This window comes from Anser brachyrhynchus (genome assembly GCF_964034855.1).
Source record: "Anser brachyrhynchus genome assembly, chromosome: 2".
Lineage (NCBI taxonomy): Eukaryota > Metazoa > Chordata > Aves > Anseriformes > Anatidae > Anser > Anser brachyrhynchus.
In genome coordinates, this window is record NC_137695.1 from 82,623,325 (window position 1) to 82,648,321 (window position 24,997).

At 42.7% G+C, this 24,997-nt stretch overlaps 2 protein-coding genes across 3 annotated transcripts; one reads left to right on the plus strand and one right to left on the minus strand.

Moving 5' to 3' along the window:
- Window positions 1-1,089: 1,089 nt before the first annotated feature.
- Window positions 1,090-23,650, plus strand: BPHL (biphenyl hydrolase like). Of its 2 annotated transcripts, none has more exons than XM_080582762.1 (8): window positions 1,090-1,245; window positions 4,320-4,423; window positions 6,018-6,184; window positions 10,224-10,377; window positions 12,735-12,866; window positions 15,479-15,602; window positions 18,017-18,117; window positions 23,490-23,650. In XM_080582762.1, exons 1-7 carry the CDS (start codon window positions 1,145-1,147, stop codon window positions 18,102-18,104), a joined length of 870 nt encoding a protein of 289 aa, XP_080438888.1. In that variant the 5' UTR covers window positions 1,090-1,144; the 3' UTR covers window positions 18,105-18,117; window positions 23,490-23,650. The 2 variants fall into 2 exon arrangements, with proteins under 2 accessions (XP_080438888.1, XP_080438889.1); XM_080582763.1 differs by having other exon boundaries at window positions 1,105-1,245; window positions 23,495-23,650.
- LOC308190939 (tubulin beta-1 chain) lies at window positions 18,378-20,825 on the minus strand. The gene is made up of 4 exons (XM_080582760.1): window positions 20,667-20,825; window positions 20,242-20,350; window positions 19,856-19,966; window positions 18,378-19,656 (listed from the first exon to the last, which is right to left on the minus strand). The coding sequence occupies exons 1-4, from the start codon at window positions 20,721-20,723 to the stop codon at window positions 18,596-18,598; spliced, it is 1,338 nt and encodes a 445-aa protein (XP_080438886.1). The 5' UTR covers window positions 20,724-20,825; the 3' UTR covers window positions 18,378-18,595.
- Window positions 23,651-24,997: the final 1,347 nt, after the last annotated feature.

Here is a 24,997-nt window from a genome sequence, read left to right on the forward strand (position 1 = left end):
CTCCACCACCACCCTGGGCAACCCGTCCCAATGCCTGACTGCTCTTTCTCAGAAGAAATGTCTCCTCATTTCTAGGCTAAACCTCCGCTGGTGCAACTTGAGGCCATTCCCAATCCTTTTCCTAAGTGGTACACAGTCCTCAACTCCCTTCTCTCTCATCTGTTGAGGGGTCCTGGATTTGCCTTTCTAATTACCTCTTTTCTCCCCCTACATCATATGATGAATTCTTTCTACCTTATCCCTCATTTCTTCACCACAGGCTCTGAGAAGCTGTTGCATCTCCTTAAGCCACAGCAGGTGGAGGATATGTAAGATTAGAGATTGAAAGGCATTTCAATAGGAGTGAAGTTGGACACAAAAAAGTTTGAGACCTTTCCCTTTGAAGCTCCATGACAAGGAACACCTTTTGATGTGAGGGAGCTGCAAAATTCAGAAAAACAATTTGTGTAGCAAAAGACCAAGCCAATCTTTTTCATAAACTCAAAATAATCAGCTGTTACCTCCGGTCATTTTCCACCAAAAGTGTGGACACTGAAACACACGGAGCAAAAACGAGCCTCTGAACATGGAAGGAAACTGTAGGGGCTCGTACGTGTCACTGGGCAAGAGTGAAGGCAGCTTGTCCTGATGATGGATTGCTCGTAATTAGCTGTACTAAAGACCTTAATCTTAAATGGTTTGATCTGCTCAGGGGATAAACCGAACCAGTATGCTCACAGAGTTGAGTTAATCCCTTTCTGCACTCGCATTTGCTATGGCTGTCGTTCACCTGTAAGATTTGTTGGTCCTACACAAGCAATGGGGTGAGAAGGCTGACGTTATTATTCACTTTGGGGACAGTCACTGAGCTCCCAGCGGGCTGGAGGAACCGTGCGAGGCTGACCTGCCTTGAGGAACCCCCTTTTGCCCAGGAGGTCGTGGCTCCTGGCTCTGCCCCAGGCCTGGCTCGGCTCCTCAGCTCTCCCCTCACAGCCCCCTCCGCCCCCACAGGCTCGGAGCCGCCATTCCCCCACACACCCGGCAGGCGCCGCCGCTGGGCGCCGGGGCTGGCCGCGGCTGAGGGGAGGGCGGGCCGAGCCGCCATTGCGGCCACCAAGGGCGGGCAGGGGGAAGGGAGGGAGGCGGAGCGGCAACGGCGGCCAAAATGGCTCGGCCGAGCGCCGCCAGGGCGCTGCGGGCGCTGCTGCTGCCGCTGTCCCCCCGCTCCGTGCCGCTCACGCCCCGGGGACCGGCCGCCTCCTACGGGTAAAAAAAAAAATAATAATACAGCCTCCTCCTGCCCCCCGGCCCGGTGGCCGAGAGCAGCGGGGGTTGGGGAAGGTGGCATTTGACAGGCAGGGGTGGGTGGCAGCGAGGGGTCCCGGTGGCGGTGGGCAAGGTGTTTTAGCAAAGGGGGGTGAGTGCTAGGTTTGGGAAGGTGGGGGTGCCAACAGGGACGCTGGTAGCACCCTGAGGAAAGGGCTGCTGCAGGTCGCCGGGGAGGCTTGTTCGGCTGGGAAGAGCCATTAGCTGCTTTCTCTATACTGCAAGGAGCTGTGGCAGGGGTCTGCAGCCCCTTCTCACCAGTCTCGCCTTCCCTCTGCAATCCCCTTTCCCCCTGCATGGCAGGACGCAAGGAGAAACGCTTCCCTAGTACCTGCGGACACCGTCTTTCCTGCAGGTAGTACAAAAGAAGGACGAGGAGGAGGAGGATTAACAGCCAAGTAATACTGCTTACTCTACAAATCCTGTTAAGGAAAAGAGACGTTACACCATTTTTTTCCCCCCACACAAATAAAGACTAAGTTGCATTACAGCCCAGCGGGAACAGAAAGGTAGCGCCCAGACCAAGGTGCGCTCCTACAGAGTATGAGGTGCAGCGGGGCACCTTGCAAGGCCTGCGGGCTCTGCATCCCTAACGCCTTGCTGAATGCAGGCAGCACGTATCCACCGCTCCGCAGGGCTACAAGCTCTAACACTACTCATTCAGTTACAGCATGGTTTGGTTTTCTTTTCTGTTTGGTTTTGGTTTTTGGCATTGCTTCCACGAACATGATTATGCCCAACGATGCAGTCTTTACAAAAAAAATTTGCAGAAGCAAAGTCATCACGGTGACAACCATACTGAAGTCATTTCAGACTCACAGGAGCTTGGTGTGGGGAAGACCAAGTCTTTTAGGAATAGCCACTTCCAGGGCAGTTTCATATATATATATATATATATACATATGTTCAGAAAGTATTGAAAGTACACTGTATGTGAAACTCCCAAATTTCATTGGATTGAAGTGAGATCCAAGAACTGTGCCTCACAAACTCAGCAAAATTCCTGAGCTCCCGATGTTAATAATTAATCCTGAAAAAGGTAAAAGGGTAGAGCTGGGGAAAAAATCTAATGCTATCTGAATCACGAAATTAGAATATATACCCCTTGTCTATGAAAACTACATGTTGGTGACTTTTTTTAAAAAAATGGTAACTGTGTGATGACTATTTCTGCTTTGTTTGGATCTGGACCTGCTTTTGGCAATTAATAATCAGAAGCAAAAAAATAAATCACATTTCTATAAAAATCATTAAGAGCAAGGTATTCACTTTTTATGGTGAGAACTGTGATAAAATAACCTGTTGAATCACAAATTAAAATATGGTATATTAAGGAAAAAATAACAAAACATCCTCTTTTAGAAAAAGGCAAAACTCATATTCAAAAAGGGGAGGAGAAGGTATATCTGAATGCTACATTGAGAATATATGTTGTGAAGTATATAGCCATATCAGGTGCAGTACGTGGACTTAAAGAAGGTTTAAAATGGTAGTCAAACTACTCCATTGAATCATATTGGCATAACAATTCAACAAAACTCCCTGAAGTTACAATGACACAATGAGTTTCTTTGTCTGAGCTACATTCTTGAAATGCGGATCTAGATTTGTACTCGAGTTTTCAAGTTAGATCTGCCCAGGTACAAAGACCTGATGCCATTCTGCAAAGTCACTGCTTATAGTTAGGCACGTGGCATGGTTAGCTGTGTTACACAGACCCAGATTTTACGTAGAACCCGTATGGCTTCATGTCGCACACATTCTGTGAGCCTGCTGCCACTTATGTACTGGGAACCTGAGTTCACCAGCTATTGGTCATTCCCTTTCTGAGGAATACGTAAATTGGTGGTATTTATTACTTTTAATCCATCATTTGAAGTTTAATACAGGTGGGACTGTGTTTACTTGCTGTAATCAGAATTTATTTGCTAAAACTGAATTTTTAGTGAGTTGTATGGTGCATGGCATGGAATAGAGACTGTTGTTACATGTAACAGTGGGAAGCAGCTTTTCTGTAAGTAAGCATGTGAAGTTCATTCACACTGATTGAATTCATGGGGGAAGAATAATCTATTTAGACTGAGAAGTGCAGGAAACGGGGGTTAAACATTAGGCAACCAAAAGGCAAAATTTATATCATATTACTACCTCTAGATAAAATTAGTTAGGTTGGTGAAAAGATGTCTGGCAACCATTTGGATACAAACTTGCTTAGGAGACCAGATGCAGTCATTTATACTGTTAAGATAATATCTTCAATATATGCTACTTCTAGCATTCTCACTAGGTATTTGTATCTAGAAACGGTATCTCAGGTTAACTGCATTTGTACATCTTGCTTTGCAGTAAAAGGTTAATGTAGGCATTTCAGCATGATGTCCCATGTGGTCAGTCCCTGTAATCTTGCCAGTTCACATTTTTCCATTTAGAATACTTCTTTAGTGGGCAGGGATTTTTGGTCATGCGGTATTTTCCAATTAAGCATTACAGAGGCAGAAATATCACCCTCATCTCCCTGCAAGGTGTTTCTCATGTAGACCTCCTACACCAGGAACTGTAACAATAATTGGTGGTTTCTTTGGCAGACAGAGAAGTCTAGTTCAGTAGTACTAAAGTAAACACCAGCCATTTCAAAAGTTACTCTGTAGCAGCAGGAGGTTTCTCCTCTGTAATATATCTCTTTTACCACATTACTGTAGCCATGTAAAGATGCTTTTGTATTCCCCTTTTTGCACAGTTCTTTTTTTCTTTTCCTTTATCTTAATTCATTTAACTATATTTGTGAAATACAAGTGCAAATGTTATATAGTGATGACATACCGAATACATCTGTGCTCCTGTCAAGTTTTGTATTTAGTCTTCTGTGCATCTGTGAAAGGGTGAGCACCCTATTTAAATTTTATTGTATTGTCTTTCATGTCTAGAAAAAATAAGTATTCAGTATTCCTTTAATGTCCATGTAGTAATGAGACTTAGCCGTCTGAATGTTCTCCTTTTTCTCTTCCCTTTCCTAGCACTTCAATAACATCTGCCAAAATCCAAGTGAACGGAGTCAACTTGCATTATCAGCAAACGGGAGAAGGAAGCCATGCAGTTCTCCTGCTTCCCGGAATGCTAGGTCTGGAGATTTTGTCTTATCTTTGTGGAGCAACCACCTCATTTACCATTCATGCTAGAACATACAATACTATTTTGTAATATGTTCAGCACCTGATTATAGAGCATTGCTGTTAAAAGATAAAATTGCTACACATACAAAAGATAGGAAAATGCAGAGTTATTGCAACCAGTTAACTGTTTTTAAAGACTATTTATCTCACCAGGCACCTTTTATACATACATAAATAGTGACTATTTCATAGTCACTCACACCTTCTGGATTTGACTGTGCAAAGTGAGTGTCCAGTATAAGTGGCAAATAGCTACAGAAGGTGCAAAGTAATGGGGGTGGGAGGGGAGAGAGGGAAGAATCGGGTCAACTGTATTTGTTACACAACTGATGGATGCATGCATTTTTAGAAACTAGGTGCATTCCAATTGAATTAATAGACATAATGCAGCACTTGCAGTTTATTATCATAGTGAAAAAGGCCTCGTTGAGACTTCCTTTTTGCTTAAAAATGCATTTCCATGTTTTGGTTATTCAGGGCAACATCATTAAAACTCTCAATGACGTTTAGAGTTGGACAGCAGGTTCTGCTAGCTACACGATATCTGTCCATCGAGATCAATGCTTTTGATAACAACACTTTGAAATTAACACAAGCTTTTTTTTCCCCTGGATTTTTGCAGTGCATTTAGCCCTTGCACAGCCATTTTAATATAATGATAAATAACCAACTTGATATTCAATTTTCATCCTTTGAATATTTTTATATTAGAGCTGAACAGGTTTCAGTCAAGTAGTGCAATATTGTTACCACATGACCATAATCCAAATGAGAAAAAAATTGCAGTCTTCTTAGCTTCCTCCTAGTGCTCATAGATAGCTTACTGCAATAGCATTTTCTAGACTGGAGTACTTCATTTTTTTTAATCTTTTGAAAGTCAGAGCCATTGATAAAAGAAACAGTTCTGCATGAGAAAAAAAAAATCTATTTGACTCTTTTTGGCAACAAACATATTAGAAAAATCAGAAGCTAGAATTCTCTGGGTTTTGTGTCACTGTTTTCATCTCAGGACAAGTATTTAAAGCTCAGCTTCAAGCACCCAAAGTTGTACAGTTTTGCTGAAGTTTTTCATCAAATGAGAACTGTCCCTCAAAATGCTTTTTACCTATAGATCACAATTTAGTAGCTAGAGTCAGTGTATTCCTCCCCTTCCACAGTTTCCTCTGTGCTGGCCAGATGAACAGCAATGATCATGCTACTGGTTTAAATCTGTTAAAGATATGCCCCTACCCCAGTTAATTCCAGGTGAATCAGTTTAAGGTACTCTTTCAGAGCGTCCAGGCAGAGCACAGTTTTGGTAAGCTTACATACTTACTAGAAATAGTTTGCTCTCAGTGCACCACAGATACTTTTAAAGATTTTTGTTATGGTACTTTCTGAGAGTTGCAATGCTTAGTTACAATTAGAGATAAAGGGTACTTCAGTTGATGGATAGCCTCTTTTTTAGAATTAAGATACAAGTTTCCCCAGTTTCCATTTAGCATATGCATGCTATAGAAGTGTTATGGTGGTTACTTTAATTGAAAAATTATGATTTTCCAGGGAGTGGTCAAACAGATTTTGGACCACAGCTTAAGTCTATGAATAAGCAACTTTTCACAATTGTTGCTTGGGATCCTCGGGGATATGGACAGTCCATCCCTCCATCTCGAGACTTTCCTCCAGATTTCTTTGAGAGGGATGCAAAAGATGCTGTAGATCTTATGCAGGTAAATCTGTTCTCAGATTTTATTATTTCTCCATATATATTTAAAATCTGTTTTCCTACTGTTGTGTGTGTTTCCAACAGATAGCAAGTTATGCAAAAGAACACACAAATGAAGGCTTAAAACTGGGCAAACACACGCTGTTCTGGAAAATATTTTCTTCTTCGATTTCTTCTGCAATATACACTGAGGTTCAGCAGCGGGGATTAATTATAAAGCAATACATTTTTATTCCAGAACCCTGCCCTTAGAGGTTTACAGCCAAGGACCATGTAAGTTTAGGTGAACTATATAAAAAGAACAAAGCCTATGCCAAGTGATTTGACTGGAAGGGATTACAGTAGTGAAAGATTCTTAGAAATTTCTCTAGCTAATAGAATCTTGGCATTTTGCCTTGAGCAATCCATTGCAAGAAACATCTGATTCTGAAAACTAAGCTGACACTTTGCATTTTACAGCCTATTACTGAAATAAATTTTGTGGGAAATTGAAGGGTTCCTGTGATCATAACAGCTCTTAATAACAGAGCTATTGATATTATAAAGAATATGACCTAAAGCTGAAATAAAAAATCCTACAGGATGGAGAAATATTTATTCCTAAGTTCTGCTTTTATTCCATCCTGTAAGTGCTAACACTATTCTCTGGTTTAGTTTTACCTAATATTTGGGCTTTGTTACGTTAAGCTATACAGTTTCATTGGCCATGTTAAGAAAGTTGGCAGAACATTAAAATTCCAAAAATATGAGACAAGATTCAGACAGTGAATCCAAATGTATTTCTGTAACGAGCAGTAACCTTACAGAACCATATGAAACTGGAAATGCAGCCATATTCTGCATGGTGAAACAAAATCAGTCTGACAGCAGAATCGGGATTAAGATACAATTGTGCCCTCTAACCATAGAAGCAATCTCTCTGCACAGTAAGTCACCAATTTCTTCTGCTACACTAACAAAGAAAACAAAGCTGCTCCCATGGATAGGTGACAAACTTTCTGTTTAAATGGTTATAACCCCCTTTCCTGCCTCTGTTCAAATACTAATAGATGCCAAACAGAAAACAAAGCTGTCCTCAGAAAGCATGTAACCATGCAGCGTGCAAACAGGACAGCAGCCTACCAATCTTTAAAGCTGCCAAAGCAAATGAGATGTGGCATCCTGTTATTTTTGAAGATGTTCATTGATGTGAGCATATAACAACAAATGATTAAAGTCTTCCCAAGCATGGGTAACTTGATTCTATTTTAGCATAGCATATAAAGGATAGCACAAATCCGAAGGAATCATCCCAGCTAGGATTTCCAGAAAAAAAAAAAATCATAACTCCTGCAGAGGGCTTTATGATGTATGCTTTGCATGCACACAGACAGAAAATCCATCTGTATAGGTGGGCCTTCAGAACCTTTATTCTAGGCTCTTCCAGGTTCTGGTGCCTCTGCTGGAGCTGTGGCTGCTGCAAGGTTTTGACAAAATAACAAAAGCTGAAATTCTGAAGAGTATTTTGCACCTCGATGCAAATGACAGTGCTGTTTATCACTGTATGGGTTCTGTCAAGGAGTTTGTGTGAAATGAAAGGAGTATAATGCAATAAGCCTGCTTTGCTGTGCTCCATCCCAGTCTGTAAGAAAAGCCCAGCAAAGGCCCATAGCCTTAAAAGTTATCATTATGAAAACTCTATTGATATTTAAGAGGTACTTATGCTGAAGATCTACTGTCCAAATGAAAGTATGAATTTGGGCTTCTCCCAGTTTTGGTAAATCAACTGCAGCCCTTATTTATTGCATAATTCCTGTGATCCAATGAAAGTATATAGTACTGAGTGATATTACATTGCACTGCTATAAATTATTTTTGTCACAGCACGCATGATCTTTCAATTGCATTTCACACAGACCTTGATGGAGGAGATGATTTCAAAAGAGATTTTGTTCCCCTATGGGGTAAAGAGAGCACAAAATCACCCACGGAATCGAGGAGCTAAAACCAGCTCTCAGGTTATTGCCAGTATTAAGTAGAAGCCTGTGCTGTAAGTAGTCCAAGATTAAAGCAAACAAACATGCATGCCACATCCAAGATGCCTGTTACATCACATTGTTGTTGGTTTTTAATTTTTTTTTGAAAAGCACAAGGGATAAGAAATTGCTCATGCTGGAAGGAATCCTGAGACAACCCAAAGTATGCATCAAGATAATGGCTAGTTAATGAGAGAAATACAGAACTGGAGGCAAATATATCTCAGCTGACGCACTGACAAATAACTTAAGACAGAGAAAAAAAATTAGTAGTCTATTCCGCCCATCAGTCAACTCTGAGATCCGTGCATTGGTGTTGGTGCTAGGAGAACAGCTGCAAAAAAAAACATGAGCTTTGTAAGCACTGCTGCCAACCCCTGAAGCTTGCCAAGACACCAGTAACACTTAGCAGAACAATACTTAAAGTTGATCACAGATAACTAATTTTTGAGCAGGCCAAGGTCAGCTACTAAAATTCCAGGCTCCCTTTTCTTCCTGTCAGATCTTACCTAATATGTCCTTTTCTTTACCCTGCCTTATTTCTTTTCTGTTTGCTAATTATGGCTTAGTCAGATGAAATTGAGTATTGACCAACACTACAGTAAACCTAGTAGTGAGGAAGGGGCCAAAACCAGAAAAGCCTGATAGCAATAGAAGTTTGCCAGGTATCAACTCAACTGATAAGGCTATGCCTCACTGGAGCTTCAAGTTTACAAGCAAGAGTAAGCTTCCAGATTATAAACTACTTTTTCCTCTCTGTGTAGTTCTTTTGTTTCTCTGATTTCCAGTGTTTTTGCTTTCTTCTGTCCAAAGAAAGCAGGATGGGACTTCCAACAGCAAAACACTGAGCACCAAAACACCTTGTTCAACTAACTTCCTCTTTTTCCTTCACAACTACAATATCTTCATTGATGACATCTAAAAAGCTGTAATTTTTTTGGGGAAAAAAAAAAAAAAAACCAACAACTTTGAAACCCTTGATTATGCTTGTTTCCTAAAGAGTTCGCAAACTCAGACTCCTACATGCAAAACATCGAATACTTCTTAACCACTAAATTTCATTCCTGTAAAAATGGTGAATTTGTTCCTTAATGCCTTTATTTTTCTCACCTTTTGCCCGCTGAACATCATATACACAAAATCCTCTCTCCTGTCACTGCTGTTGCCCTCTACCACAGATCTTGGATATGTGAGCAAATGAGAATTTTGAATTCTGAGTGGAAAGCGGTGTACAGGTCAGAATGAATTAAGGTTTTGGTTGACTTTTTTTTTGCTCTGAGCCTTCCTTTATGAGAAGGAGGTGTTGCAATATCAGTGCTTTGAACTGGAATTCATGATGAACTAAAACTTAAAATTAGTTCATCCATATTGATTTCATGAGTTCATCAGTTATATGCTTCAGAAAATGTGGATTAGGCACCTAAATTCAATACAATCCTGTAACAAACACGTTAAGCATATTTTGGTCATTACTCAGCAGATTTTTTCCCTTTTTTCTTTTATTTTATTAAAGAAAAAAGCAAACAGCTAGCATAAGTAAATTAGATCACTGGATTCCATTTTTTTAAATCTTAAACTTTTCTTAAATTCATCTTGATTTTGGATTACATACCATCCCACACTGTGATAGTCTTTGCCAACTTTATACAAAGAGAATTCACACATTCTTGATACTGTCAGGCTTTCTGAAAAGGTCTTTACTATCTATTATAAATAAACATTTCTTAATTTCAAGAGGGCTTCTTAAATGTAGCAGAAATCTAATATGACTGATGTTTGTTTCCTTAAACAGCCATGGAAATATGGAAGGGCAGGTATAACTTCTTATTTTCCAAATATTTGACCTATGTTTTTTGTTTTGTTTTTGTATAGAAGGAAAATCTATATTTTCTAGCTAGCTGTAAGCTAACTATAGCTCAACTATGCAGTGTTGTGTCTAGATCTGTACAGACAGTTTTCAAGAAATTCTTGATATTTGCTAGTAAAGCCAAGTGATATTTTTCATATAACTTTCTTGTACAAATCAAGGCATTGAAATTCAAGAAGTTCTCTTTGCTGGGATGGAGTGATGGTGGTATTACAGCACTCATCGCAGCCGCAAAGTATCCAGCTCTTATCCACAAGTTGGTTGTCTGGGGAGCAAATGCTAGCGTTACTCAAGAGGACGTGAGAATTTATAATGGTACGTATAAACTGAATGGGTAGGGGAATATCATATCCTAAAAAAATTATTTTCATCTCATCTTGATCTAAGGATTTCAGTCACACTACAGCTAAGTAGGGATGCAGTTGAAGACATAACAAAACAAGACACAAAATTCACCAAGTTGCTAACTATAGGGATAGATTAAAATCATAGGGAGAAATTGCCCAACAATTACTCCGAGGGTAATATAGCGGAATTAAGAAGGCCTCATCAACAGCTGCTAAAAAGCATAAGTTATAATAGCTTGTCAGTCATTTTCAGAAGGTAAGATTTTTGTTGCTTTAACAAATTCCTAAAAATAAACTCCAAATAATCCTACTGACCCCACATTTGATTTACTTTGTCATATCTTGCACAACACTTAGACAAGGTCCACAGAAAATCATTGGACTAGCACATAACAGCTTTTGCCTCTAGTGCCTATGTAACGCATGGTCAGTAAGAAAACAACTTCATAACTTACCATTTGAGCAAAGGAAGCAAATTAATCATTCAAGTAAACATCCCAGGATGCCTTTCTAATTTGCATTCCTTTCAAGTTAATTACTGTGGTTACAAAACCTTTCCAAAATAAATAAACACCATATTTCTGATCATTATTACATTCAAGTAAAACAAAATCTGACCATTCGCTACTCTAAAGCAAAACAGCAGTGCTAGAACTCAGAAATGAACCTTATTTACTTCTGAAATTAGAAATAAAAAGAGTTAACCATTCAGCCTCTCAACAAATGTAACTGATCGTAATTTAATTGAAATTTAATTGAAGTGATTGGCATTTGATTTATACCAGCTGTGGAATCTGTTTGGCTTCAGCTAAATTACTCGTGTATGTATTGTACATGTGTACTTACATCACCTGTACTAAAGCATTTTCATTATCATTAGTAGTAGCAGTAGTTGTGTGGGTTTTTTTTTAAGCTTTGTAAAAGTGCTACTTCAGTTCTTTACATGCTCTTATATGTACAGAGGTTTTATTACATAATAATTACAAAATACACATCAGTCAGAATGAGCCAATAGAAAAAATAAGTCTTACTTTAGAAGGACTGCAGTTAGTGCCTGCAACAGTGCTGACTTTTGGCCTTTTTGTGGACTGGTGCTTTCAACATCTCTCTCTGGGTGATAGGGCTCCTGAAGGAGCAGTGCAAGCCTTCTGCAAAGCCCATCAGTGCACCTCACCTACAACAGAGGGTTTGGTAAGAGAGAAAGGCGTTCTTTTGGTATCTATGTCCTATCAAGGTTTGGCTTTCTTCTTACCATCTTTTTAAAGTAATGATGGCTGCATGGATAAAACAGTACATTCTGTAAGGGAAACAGCTGTTCAGTGACAGCTAGCCTGGGATGATCACACTCATTTCCTGGTGGTTACCAATCAGATGTTTCAAAACACCACTTTCAATCAGTACTACCTTGCTCATTTGGCTGGACAGGTTCTGCTTGTTAATTAACTGCAAACTCCTTTCTTTCCTTATTTTCCATCTGAAACCAATTAAAAGCTTTGCTACTGGCATATATTACTGTTGAATGATTCAGTACTTTTTAGGTCTCTTTTAGCGTTCTTTGCTTTGTCAATGTTGTTTTGAGCTTTCTTGATGAAAAGCTGTACAACTGAAACACAGTTTAGTGAACGTCACCTTTGTGGATATCTGGTTTGTGAGCTGTATTTAAAATTTTAGGGGAAAAATAAGTAAAGCTGACAAATAACTAGAATGTCAGATTATTTGTACAACTGTAGCCAGTATGCCATGAGTCATGGGGCTCTACTAAGTAGAGCTGCTTGTTTTTTTCTAAGACTATGGCAAATGTACCATGACGTCAGCCTGCTGGAATGCCTTAGTAAGAGCTTCCTTCCTCTGAATACTGGTAAGAACCATGGAAGAACTTCCATCCATAAACCAAAGCAAAAGGCTAAAGGATATAGAAAAGAACTGCTAGCTCTGGCACAGTGATACAAAAATAGTCTCCTTTTTATACACAAGATTACTACAAGGTACGCAAGGTACCTCCTTGAGCTCATCTTCTGCGTGCCCTCAAAAAAAAAAAAAGAAAAAACAGAAATTGTAGGACTGTGTTCTTCTACATATATATAATTTTTCCCCATGTGAACATAAGATAGTCTTTTGTAACTCAGAAAGATCACAGCAGAGATAATAAAACTACCCCTTTTTTATACCCTTTCCATGCTAAGAATTATTTAAAACCATTGAATGCAGTTTCAAGTTTTAAGTTCATATCTGCAGTCGTCTTTGAAAAGTTACTCGTATTGGATGTTGACAGTACTGGGTTTTATCAGGAAAGGTCCTAACATACTTCAATGTTATTTTATATAGGTATCCGAGATGTTTCAAAGTGGAGTGAAAAGGTTAAGAAACCACTGGAAGAGATGTATGGACATGAATACTTTGCAAAAACCTGTGAGGCTTGGGTAGATGGAATATCCAGCTTTGCTGAAAAGTCAGATGGTAAGGCACTTACAGTGTTAATCTGAAGCAATTATAGTAGCAGACTGTTCTGGATAAAAATCTAGCAGTATTCCTGGCAGCCAGGAAAGGAAGGCCTCTGCATATGGCTTTAAAAGCTGTGCCTGACTCACACTTAGGAATAAAGCAATTACTTTTTAGATGGTTCACAGAACCAGCAAGGTACAGGAGGAGAAAGCATTTATGGGAATAGTTAGCTGATGAGTCCCTTCTCTTGCTCCAGCACAAAACTACATGATTAAATCATTGCTTTTGTGCAGACTGAACAGGAGGGATTCTACTCAACCTTTTTTCTCCTCTACTTTCTCAGCATCTAAGCACTGCATCTTGGTGACATTAAGATATCCCAGAAGTGAGGTGTGTTCGAGTTGGTGTGAGCAGTAGCTGAACCACTTTTTCAAAGTAGTACCAAATGGTGTGAGCAGTAGCTGAACCACTTTTTCAAAGTAGTACCAAATGATGAGTACAAAAAGAAGGAAGTTCAGATTTTGAGAACTCAGAACCAACAAAATATTAAAAAAATACTATTGGCACAGCTTGGGCATTTCAAATCCAAAAAGAATAGTTAAACCAAGCAGTATAATCACTATTGAATGTTTCTCTCTGAAGACTTCTCCAATTACTCTACATAGCCCTTGCAACCAAGGGTACCATGAGTAATAACCTGCAGTTCTGTTTTAATTCACAGGAAGATTGCCTTCAATTTGACAAAGCCGAAATGCATAGTGTATAAAACAAGAAGTCTGTAATTCTCTTAAATATATTTTCCTGCAACTCTCCTAATGAAAGACAGGAGGTGATATACATTAACAGACAGCAGGTGCTAAAGGGAAAAATATTTTTTCACATTTTTTCATCAAGATTCCCCATGCATCAGCAACATGGTACTAGAATTTTTCTCACTAGAGAGTTGTAACAAACTGTGATATCATTTCATTTTATCCTTTCTAGAATGTATCTCCCTAAAACTTGTTTATTCTTAAATCCAAAGCCCAAGCCCATGAAACACTGGCTGTGGCATCCTCTTACTGTCTGCACATGCTTCAAACACTATGAGGTGGAGCGACTGTGAAATGGAAGCCACCCAGAGACATGTAACAAGGAGCTGAATTATCCAGATGCTGTAACTGGGTCAGCTCTTGGGAGAAGACTAACATTTGCTGAAAATGATTAGCTACCGTCAGACTGCAATTTTTCCATGATTAACTTGGGAAGGGTGACTTAGAATACAAGCAGACCTTTGAATCAAAGTTAAGGAACACTGCAGAAAAGGCTATTTGTGGTGAATACAAGCAAAGGGGTTAGTAAAAGCCATTAGAAGAGAAAAACAAATCAGAGATAAAAGGACAACAAAACTTTTGTTCGTCAACAACTCAAGTACTTTTCAAAGAACAGATTATTTGCCCTAACAGCTTCTAGTATGAACTTGTACAAGAAATAAACTTTTAGAGGGTACCAACATTTATCAATACTGAGTAAGCTCATAAAGCTGCAAAATTCAAAATTCTTCTTGCTGTTATGTGTTATTAGAGTAAACATAATGTAGTGGTTGTAGAATAGAACAGTTTTATTTCCTAGTTTGACTGCCAACCATGACCTTAGGTAAATAACTTAAATTTGTTTGTTAGTTGTTCTGAAACAGTCAACATTTGTGCAGGTATTTGATGACCACGAGTACAAAGTTCTAAATGAAAATATTTAAGGGTTATAACTGCAAACTAAGAGAAGGTAAATAACCAAGCAATTGGGAAAACTCTATGAAACCATGGATGACTTAAGAGCTAGGGAAGACATGCATGCACAAATATTAACTGTGCAGCTCCTGGTAACTGCAAGGAGAAAACTACAAATGGGACATAAAGCTATCTCAAGGATAAATGGAACATAAAACACATCAAGTATGCTTTGCGCATAGATTCCCTTGCAGGAGCGTGGGAAGTTAGCCAAAGAGTATGGAAACTGTGGCACTATGTGATGAGGTAAAAAAAGGGGAAAAATAGAAAAGTCTCCAATGAAAAGCATTAAAATTACTTCTACTAAGATTTAAGACTAGTAAGTATAAAATTATTATTGAAGTTCTGTAAAATGAATGTGCAGGAAGAACAACCTTTGAATAGTTTTAGTATAATTTGTATTAAATGGTTATTTATTGCTGACAGCGAGGGGTCTGGAAGGTGGAACAGGCAGAAATACAACCTAAGTTAACTTGTTGATAAAAGTAGCAAGTCTTGGAAACAGATAGCCACCATAAGAAAATGTAGCATGAAGGCAGTAAGATGCTAAGATAAAAAAGAAGAAAAAAAAAAGAGAGAGCGAGCCTGGGTACAAGAGACTGGGGACATGGGACAATTAACTTCATTTGCTCTATCCATTTGTGTTAATGTCCGTTAATTAAGCAAATTTCAGTACTCGCATAGTACTTTAGTGAAAGAAATGTTATAGCCCTATTTATATTGTTCTGTGGAATAATTGCATGCTATCCAGAAGGTAAGGCAACAGCTAGAACCTGAGTTTTCACAATCCTTTACAGAAGCAGTTTCAGTCTTTCACACTATTTTAAGACGAAGTATAACCTTCATTTATTTTCTCCCTAGGTAATATCTGCCAACAGTTGCTGCCTCTCATTAAATGTCCCACTTTTATAATTCATGGTGAGAAAGACCCTTTGGTTCCACGCTATCATGCAGAATACATTCAGAAGCACATCAAAGGCTCCCGGTAAGTTTTGTGATGGAGTGTTTCTAAATCGTTGTTGAAGAAAGGAAGTTCAAATCCACAATGTTAAAAAAAAAAATGCATTTGGACAAGTATTCTCTGTCACAGATGGAACTATTCTAAATTTCCCTAGCAGCTTATGATGCGAACAGTGTAGCTGGACCTTTCTTGTTATATAAAAAGTAAGAAACAAAGAAGTATCAGTGCTTCAGTAAGCACCTTCCTATTTTTCTCCAGGAGAAGCCACATAAGGTCCTCTTTCTCTTCCCATTTCTCACACAGATCCACTTTCTAATACTTACTGAAATAAGCAAATTTGTTTTCTCTGTTATGGCCATTACATTCCTTATGTTGTGAGATACCTAACTTCTGTCCCATTCCCTAGGGCAGTGAATTCAGATGCTATGAATGGGACAAGACTACTGGTTATTGGAGAGGAGCAGAGGATACTGATCTTTGCTCTTCCTTGTTGATGTGAACTACAACCTCAAAGATTTGTTTTTTAAACTGTGCCAGGAATTATTAGTGTATTTCAGAAAAGTTCAATGACAAATTGTACAACTATGCTCACATATTACTCCATAAACAAAAAGTCTTGAGGCAACATCTGCTCCTTTTTGAAAATCCGGAATGCTTCCCATAAAAAGCTGGGATTCCACCAGCTGAGTTTTCTTCATACATTTGCACATGAATTCAAGAGTTCTATTACTACTCAATAACAGATAGCGCTGATTAGCATTAGAGAAAAGAATTAGGAGAACTGAACCCATTTTTATGAATAGAGTGTAGGAATCCGTTATAGGTGTCATCTCTGTGAAAAATTGAGTGATATATTTACCTCAAAGTCAACTCTGCCATTCATAAAAAGGTATCATTCCACAGGAAAGATAAGAACAAGAGAACAATCGCATGCAAGCATTTTTTTTCTCCAATGTCAGCCAGCTAGTGACGCCCACATATGCCCTGCTTATAAGACTTGTTATTCTGTTAGATTTCACTGAGCTCAAAAACGCTCTAGGTGCTAAGGCATGTCATAATAAAAACTAGACAAGGATCAGATAGCTTTTTTGGAAGAAAAGCCACAAAAGAAAGCATTAGATGTTGCCGTATGATAAAACATAATGCTGTTCTTTATGTCTTTGTGCTGAAGTGCTCTCCCATATGTGTATTTACCAGATAAGAAATGGAATTAATGGTGATATTCTCAGAAATATGCAGAAAATACTTAGGCAAACCTCCCCTTTTTTCTTGTTGCACCAGAGAGGAAACCTTCCATTGTAAAGCAGAAAGACTTTAAATTCCAGTAACACTCTTTGAACATCTGCTATTCCTGCCTTGGTTTTTCTCTTCCTTTGTAAAGTAGAAAACGATTTGCTATTTGTAGCATTGTTTATTTCTGTCATGTGTGCTATCATCCTGCTTTTGCACTGTATGGCTAGAGTTAGGTCATATTAGGCCTAACAGCAGTAGCAAAAACCATTCATAGTGGTGTAGGATTGTATATCTGTATATTGCTTTGTCTTTGAAGAAAGAGACAATGAAATTCAGGCAGAAGTGGTAGAGGAACCAAATAGGTCCATACTACTGCTCTTTCTGATGAAAAAAGCAGAATTTTATCACCACTAAAAGAATGATTACCCTCACTGTAGTAGGACTTATATGTTATAAAGGCAACAAAGTATCAATCAAGAATGTCTTTAGCTCTGTTGAAACAGCTTAGTAAGTGGTAGAACAAAGAATTTAACACTTCTTTTTGGGTTTGTAAAAAGTACATACCAAAGGTATAAGGTTTTTCCCATTCACTCCTATCAGCATTAAGAGCCTAAAGATTTAATCTTCAGGTTCTTCTTCTAAACACTTTTTTACATCTTAAGTTAAAATTCTGCTGCAGAAGTTGTCATCCCTTTCTACTTTAAAAGATGAATGGATGGCATTAGTTTTGAATTTGTCTTGTAGCAGAAAGATGAGAAAATTCAAATGCCAACCAAGTTTGAACAGTGTCATGAAATATGTTTCTGTAGCAACCTGTTCAGTGCATTCCCTGTCTAGGACAGCCAGTGTTCTCTGAAGGAGGCAAAGCAGCTTAGGTGCTTGACATACCTTCAGAAGACAAAACTTCTCAACTGAATTTCAGAATGTCACAATCTTCACAGACCACTAAAAACATTCCTAGAAACTGGGTCTGGGACAGAAGAAAATGGTTTTAAGCATAGTTTATCCTCCCCAGAGTAAGGCAAGTAGTATGCCTGTTGATGTAGTTGACATTCTGAACACCACATACGTGGGAACTGTACTTTAGCGTTACTTAATTTTTTGACTTGGGTAACCAAGAACGAGGGAAAATAAAAACAGTTAAATTACCTGTGCTCCCAGAATGTAGGACATACTCAGCATGTGCTTTTTCCCCCTTTTTTAAGATTGCTCCTGATGCCAGAAGGAAAGCATAATCTACACCTGCGTTTTGCAGAGGACTTCAACAGACAAGTGGAAGATTTCTTACTGTAACCTAAACCGTAAAGTAAGTTAGATGTATGTGTCCTTACACTGTTTAGTTGACTTTCCATATTCAGGTTAGGTGTGTTTGAGTCCTGTAAGAAAAAGCAGGAAAAATTTGCATGAGAAGCATTCATCTTGAGAATATGTAAGCCTCCATGGATCAGAGCACACCTTTGTGCTGCTAGATTTCTAAACTGCCTTTAAACTTAATTCTTCTCAAACACACTGACTGAACATCTGTTCTTTGTCCAATTGAGGTGTTAAGAAAGACAGAAAACAGAGTCTAGAATACATGCCTTTATGTGCTTTTAACATTAAAGGACAAAAAACATTGTAATAAATTGGATTCAGAACTGTTACACTGAGAAATCTGTCAAAGTTACAAGTGCTGAGAGGTTAATTGGGTACACAGCATCTAAAGAACATGCTTTACCACCACTATCAGAAAGTCATTCAGTATGCATGCCAGCTTTACAGAAGTTCTTTTGGTAATGGGGGATTTAAGCCTCATCCTCTTCTCCCTCCTCTTCAAATTCACCCTGCTCGTCAGCAGTGGCATCCTGGTATTGCTGGTACTCTGAGACCAGGTCATTCATGTTGCTCTCAGCCTCGGTGAACTCCATTTCATCCATGCCCTCGCCGGTGTACCAGTGCAAGAAAGCCTTGCGGCGGAACATGGCCGTGAACTGCTCCGAGATCCTCTTGAAGAGCTCCTGGATGGCCGTGCTGTTGCCTATGAAGGTGGCGGACATCTTGAGGCCGCGCGGCGGGATGTCACAGACGGCCGTCTTGACGTTGTTGGGGATCCACTCCACAAAGTAGCTGCTGTTCTTGTTCTGCACGTTGAGCATTTGCTCGTCCACCTCCTTCATGGACATGCGGCCGCGGAAGATGGCCGCCACCGTCAGGTAGCGGCCGTGGCGGGGGTCGCAGGCGGCCATCATGTTCTTGGAGTCGAACATCTGCTGCGTGAGCTCGGGCACCGTCAGGGCGCGGTACTGCTGGCTGCCACGGCTCGTCAGGGGCGCGAAGCCCGGCATGAAGAAGTGCAGCCGCGGGAAAGGCACCATGTTGACCGCCAGCTTGCGCAGGTCGGCGTTCAGCTGGCCGGGAAAGCGGAGGCACGTGGTCACGCCGCTCATGGTGGCCGACACCAGGTGGTTGAGGTCCCCGTACGTGGGAGTGGTGAGCTTCAGGGTGCGGAAGCAGATGTCGTACAGGGCCTCGTTGTCGATGCAGTAGGTCTCGTCCGTGTTCTCCACCAGCTGGTGCACAGAAAGGGTGGCATTGTAGGGCTCCACCACCGTGTCCGACACCTTGGGGGAGGGCATGACGCTGAAGGTGTTCATGATGCGGTCGGGGTACTCCTCGCGGATCTTGCTGATGAGCAGGGTGCCCATGCCCGAGCCGGTGCCGCCACCCAGCGAGTGGGTCAGCTGGAAGCCCTGCAGGCAGTCGCAGCTCTCCGACTCCTTCCTCACCACGTCCAGCACAGAGTCCACCAGCTCGGCGCCCTCAGTGTAGTGCCCCTTGGCCCAGTTGTTGCCAGCCCCACTCTGTCCTGCAGGTGCCAGAAGCAAGGTGCTGCGTTAGTGCCTTCTTGAGGAAGTGAGATCTGTCTTCTCCTGCCCCAGGGGGATCAGCCCTTGCTCCCATCCCAACCCTGCTGCAGGGATCCAGCCCCACCCTGGTCACTTGCACCGAGCTTTCGTGAGCTGACTGCTCGTGGTCTGATAGTGCTTCTCCATGCACTTACTCACCGAAGACAAAGTTGTCTGGTCGGAAGATCTGCCCAAAGGGGCCGGAGCGCACCGAGTCCATCGTGCCGGGCTCCAGGTCCACCAGGATGGCACGGGGGACGTACTTGTTACCTGCGGGAGGGAACGGTGCCTGCGTTACAGCCCCATGGGCAGCAGCCAGCGCCACGAGGGCACCGCTGGGCTCCCCCCAGCCTCCCTGCAGGATTCACTGGAGAGACACCCTGTCTAGACCATAAGTACGGCGCTATCGGAGCTCCTCTGAGAACAAAGCTCTTTACAGTCAGTGGTGGATGACAGCCTGCTCAGGAATTTTTCCATCTCCAACGAACGAGCTGGCATCCCTGCCCGGTTTATTTTGGGGTGCCTGAGGAAGCAGGCGGGCTTACCTGCAGCTTCATTGTAGTAGACGTTGATCCTCTCCAGCTGCAGGTCGCTGTCCCCGTGGTAGCTGCCGGTGGGGTCGATGCCGTGCTCGTCGCTGATCACCTCCCAGAACTGCGAGAAAAATTTCGCAAAATGGCAGCTCCCCCTGCAGCTGCCCGGTGCCAATCACGCCGCCAGCGCAGCCCGTGCAGCCCCGACCACTCCCTAGCGTGCTTGAGCAGCTGCCTGGGAGCGACCCGCACCCCGCGCAAGGGCGAGCTCCTCCAGCAGCTTCATTAACAGCGGCGCAATTAAGCAGCGAACACAATGCCCGCGCCCCCCCGCCCTGACGCCCTCCCATTGTCTGCCTGCCTGGGGACCGAGTCCCGCTGCCAGCACCGGGGACGGACCCCGCCGCCCGCGCTGCCCCCGGGGGAGCGGGCGGTACCTTGGCGCCGATCTGGTTGCCGCACTGCCCGGCCTGGATGTGCACGATCTCACGCATGGTGCCGGTGCCGCCGCCCCGCCGCTGCCTCCCGCCCTCCGCCGTCGCCTCCCTCCCGCCCGGGCTGCGGCGGCCGCGCCCCGCGCCCGGCCTTAAAGCGGCCGCTCGGCCCCGCCCCCTGGCGTGACGTCCCGTGGGTTATCGGGCGGGGGGACACCGCCAACAGCCAATGGGATGGCGCGGGGGGCGGGGCCTGCCGCAGGGGGCGGGGCCTTACCTCACCTGCTCGGCTGGGCGGGTACCCGGGGTAGGGCCGGAGGGGGCGGCCTCGGGCTGCGCCGCGGAGGGGTGCTGGGTGTCACACAGCCGGGGGCCGTGGGGGCTGTGGGCAGGACGGGCCGGGAAGGCGCAGGGGAGTTGCCCTTTGTGGGAGAGATCAGCAGGGTGGGTGATGAGCCGGCTGGGGTCGATCTAAACGGTCTGTATCAGTGGGCAAACCGATATCTGCTATGGGGCGTGTGTCTGCTGTACGCCTTCTGGTCAGGAAGATATGGCTGAGACCTTCAGACGGCCAGATGAAGCCTTACATTCACAGGCCGTCCTCCTCAAGGGGAACGTTGACCCCCCCCCTAGATATCTGCTGTAGGGTTAACGCAGCAGGGTGCAAGCAAAGCAGGAAGGCTGGGGAGCAAATTAATGGTAACTTACTGACATGTTATGGAAAAGGGAGTCGTTCTGCTGGACCTGCTTCTTATAAACAAGGAAAAAGTGGTGAGGACTGCAAAGGCTGGAGCAACCTGGGCTGCAGTGAACATGAGATTGTGGAGTTCGAGATCCTGAGAGAAAGGGAACGAGGCAAATAGCCCAATCACAACCTAGGGCTTCAGGAGAGCAGATTTTATCCTCCTTCAGAGGAAGAATCCCATGGGAGATCATCCTGTAGAGAACAAAGGTCCAGGCGGACTGGTTGACTTTCATGGATCACCTCCTCCAAGCTCAAGAATGGTCCATGCTGACAAAAAGGAAATCGAGCAAAGGCACCAGAAGGCCTGGGTAGACAAATAAGGAGCTCCTGACTAAACACAGACATAGAAAGGAAACATATAGGAGGTGGTAGTAGGGTCCAGAAGGAATATAGAGATGCTGTCCTAGAGTACAATGATAGGTCAATGTCATTACTGCTGATAATCCTTGAAAGGTTATGGCAACTGGGAGAGGTTCCCGAGGACCGGAAAAAAGCAAATATCACTGCTAACTTCAAGAGGGACAAGCAGAATGATCTAGAGAACTACAGGCCAGTCAGCCTCACCTCAATTCCTAGAAAGGTGGCAGAATCAGTTCTTCAGGAAACCATTTCCAAACATGTTAGGGTCAAGAAGGTGATTGGTGTTAGTCAGCGTGGGTTTACAGAGAGGCAGTCATGCCTGACCAACCTCATAGCCTTCTACAATAACCTGACTAGCTTGATAGAAGGTGGAAGAGCAGTGAACACTGTTTATTTTGTGGAGGCTTTTGAACTGTTTCCTATAACATCCCCATAGGCAAACTGTTGAGGTGTGGCCTAGATAAATGGACAAGAGGAAGGAGTGAAAACTGGCTGAACTGCCAGGCTGAAGGGCTTGAGATCAACACAAAGCTCAGACGCCGGCCACTAGTGGTGCACCCCAGTGACTGATCCTGGGGCCAACACTGTGCAACATCTTAATGACTTAATGGCATTAAGCAGCAGAAGAGCACACCCTTGGCAAGTTTGCTGAGTGGATACATCAAAGGGTTGTGCTGGCATCCACAGGGACCTTGGCAGGCTGGACAAATGGCTGGCAGGAACCTCATGAATTTCAACAAGGGGAAAGTGCAAAGTCCTGCAACTGAGGAGGAATCACCCCAAGCACCAGCTGGAAAGCAGCTTTGCAGAAAAGGGCCTGGGGGTCCTGGTGGGCACTAAGTTGACCATGAGCCAGCAGTGTGTCCTTGCTGCAAGCATGTTCAGCAGCATCCTCCCACTCTACTCAGCCATGGTGAGACGCGTCTGGAGTTTTGGATCCAATTCTGGGCTCCCCAGTACCAGAGGGAGACGGACATACTGGAGCAAATCCAGCAAAGGGCCGCGCATGTGGTTAAGGGACTAGAGGATCTGTCATATGAGGAGAGGCTGAGAGCTGGGACTGGTTGTCCTGGAGAAGACTCAGGGGAATCTTACCAGTGTGTATAAATACCTGAAAGGAAGGTGCAAAGAAGGCAGAGCCAGGCTTCTCTCAGTGGTGTCCTGTGACAGGAGAAGAGGCAATGGGCACAAACTGAAATATAGGAGACTCCACTTAAACATAGGAAAATTGTTTTTTGGTGTCAAGCACTGCTACAGGCTGCCCAGAGATGTTGTGAAGCCTCCATTCTTGAAGATACTCAAAGCCTGACTGAACACAGCCCCGTCCAACCTCACTCTAGTTGACCCTGATGGGCTAAATATAGGATTGGACTCAGTGATCTCCAGAGGTACCTCCCAACCTCAACGATTCTGTGATTCTGTGAAAGGCAGGGAGGAGTGGGACTGAGGTGTTTGACCAGTAACATCAGATCGATGGTTTACTGGTCCTAGTGCCACAGCGCACTGCAATGTTAAATTAAAATTATAACAGCTACAAAAACAGTGGAATTTTGCAAATGTGAGCTGCTAATAATTAATGTGGTAAATCATTAACATTTTCTCTGCCCTGCATTTGGCTGCTGTGACCTTGGAAAAATACTTTGGATATTTTTCAAAAGCTGCCTTCAGTTTGCTCTGGTGAATTGACATGCAAACAAACCATGTCTCTTTTTCTTCCATAGTGCAGAAACCTCAGCTGCTGTGAAATGTCATCAACATGGACTGGCTTAAGCTTGGTTACACGTGGAATTATGTACTACTGCTTTTGCGACCACAAAAATATCTAGAATTGTGCTAGCACTGAGATCTTTTCATCAACTTTCCTTGAATTCTGTGTTCTTTCTATCCTGGCTGTTGTATTTGCCATTGACACATTTCTGCAAGACTTACCCACAGGCAGTCTTTGTTACTGCTCACGCAACTCGTGCATACGCATTTCTACGCGCTGTGCACAGGCACAGCCTGCCCTTTCAGGCAGCAGTAGGCTGTTACATCCTCTCACTACTGGTGGAACCACAATAGAGCTGCCCCTCCTGGCTTCTCTGTGGGATTCACGCAAGCATTTAAGAGATTTTTTTTTGGGGTGCCAAGGTATTCTTGGCAATCTGCAAAGCAGCAGCTTTAAGCATTCTGAGTCCCCACCTGAAGGTACCTGGACACTCCCCGACATGCCTTCTTCCCACATGCACACAGTGGCTTCCTAGAGATTAGCTCTTATGCCATTAAGGATTTTGAGCTTCTAAAAGGAAAATACTGAATTCATAGATGCTATAACACTGGTTTCTTTGTAGGTCCTTGCTGGTTTTGGGGGGGTGTATCTCCAGGTTTTAAAAATGAGTACCTAAAGCGAGGTTCACATTTATGCGTCTAATAAGTTCCCTCCTCTGTAGCCGTGCTGAACATCCATGAACACACAAATTAAATGTCAATTATTTAAATGTCAACTTAGAATCCTACCTCTAGGCAAACAAACACTGCAAAAGATCTTAGCCGTCAATGGCATCTAAATAGATGCGACACTTCCCTATCGCATTTTTCAGTCTAGCTTCACCAGGGTGCTCAGAATTGCAAATAAAAGTCAAAATGCCCCACTCCTACACTTGCGGTGCCCGTGCAGAGGAACGCCCATGTGCCCCCCTGCAGCCCAACCTCTGCCTGCAGCTCTGCAGCCGGCTCCCAGGCTGAACCAAGCCCTCCACCTTTCCCAGTTTCCAAGGCAACCGCAGAGCCTTGGAAATGAGCTGCACAAGGGAGGCAACAGAAATCCTGGAACATTTTAATGTCTGTCTGTAATTTCCTATTGTTTGAAATAGAATTGCAAACATACAAATGTGAAAGCTGCTCGAGCATGCACGACCGACCCAGCGAGCCTATGGCTTTATTCTCATTTATTTTGAGGGGGCAATAGCACGTAGTGCTGGGGCACGTATATCAGAAACGACGTGACTTTTCGAGCCTTTCTGTTTGAAGCCGAATGATTATGCTCTGTTCATTAGCTTATTGTTTGCCTTCTACCTGATAACGACAGTATTCCCACCTGATGCAGGCAGTCTGAGGTCACCTTTGGAATCCGATGCTTAGACCCCGGCAACACGCAGTAAGACTACTTCTCCCGGCAAGAGGGTGGAATATTTGTGAAGGTATTTTTAATTCTAGTAATAAGATGCCATAAAGGAAAATCTATTTTTAT

Bases quoted from the DNA above. Each gene is read 5' to 3' on its own strand.
- BPHL (XM_080582762.1), top strand. From the start codon at position 1,145: ATGGCTCGGCCGAGCGCCGCCAGGGCGCTGCGGGCGCTGCTGCTGCCG. The intron at 1,246-4,319 runs GTAAAAAAAAAA...TCCCTTTCCTAG, and splicing joins GGACCGGCCGCCTCCTACGG to CACTTCAATAACATCTGCCA. The intron at 6,185-10,223 runs GTAAATCTGTTC...GTACAAATCAAG, and splicing joins ATGCTGTAGATCTTATGCAG to GCATTGAAATTCAAGAAGTT.
- LOC308190939 (XM_080582760.1), bottom strand. From the start codon at position 20,723: ATGCGTGAGATCGTGCACATCCAGGCCGGGCAGTGCGGCAACCAGATC. The intron at 20,351-20,666 runs GTACCGCCCGCT...TTTTTCTCGCAG, and splicing joins GCAACCAGATCGGCGCCAAG to TTCTGGGAGGTGATCAGCGA. The intron at 19,657-19,855 runs GTGAGTAAGTGC...TGGCACCTGCAG, and splicing joins ACCAGACAACTTTGTCTTCG to GACAGAGTGGGGCTGGCAAC.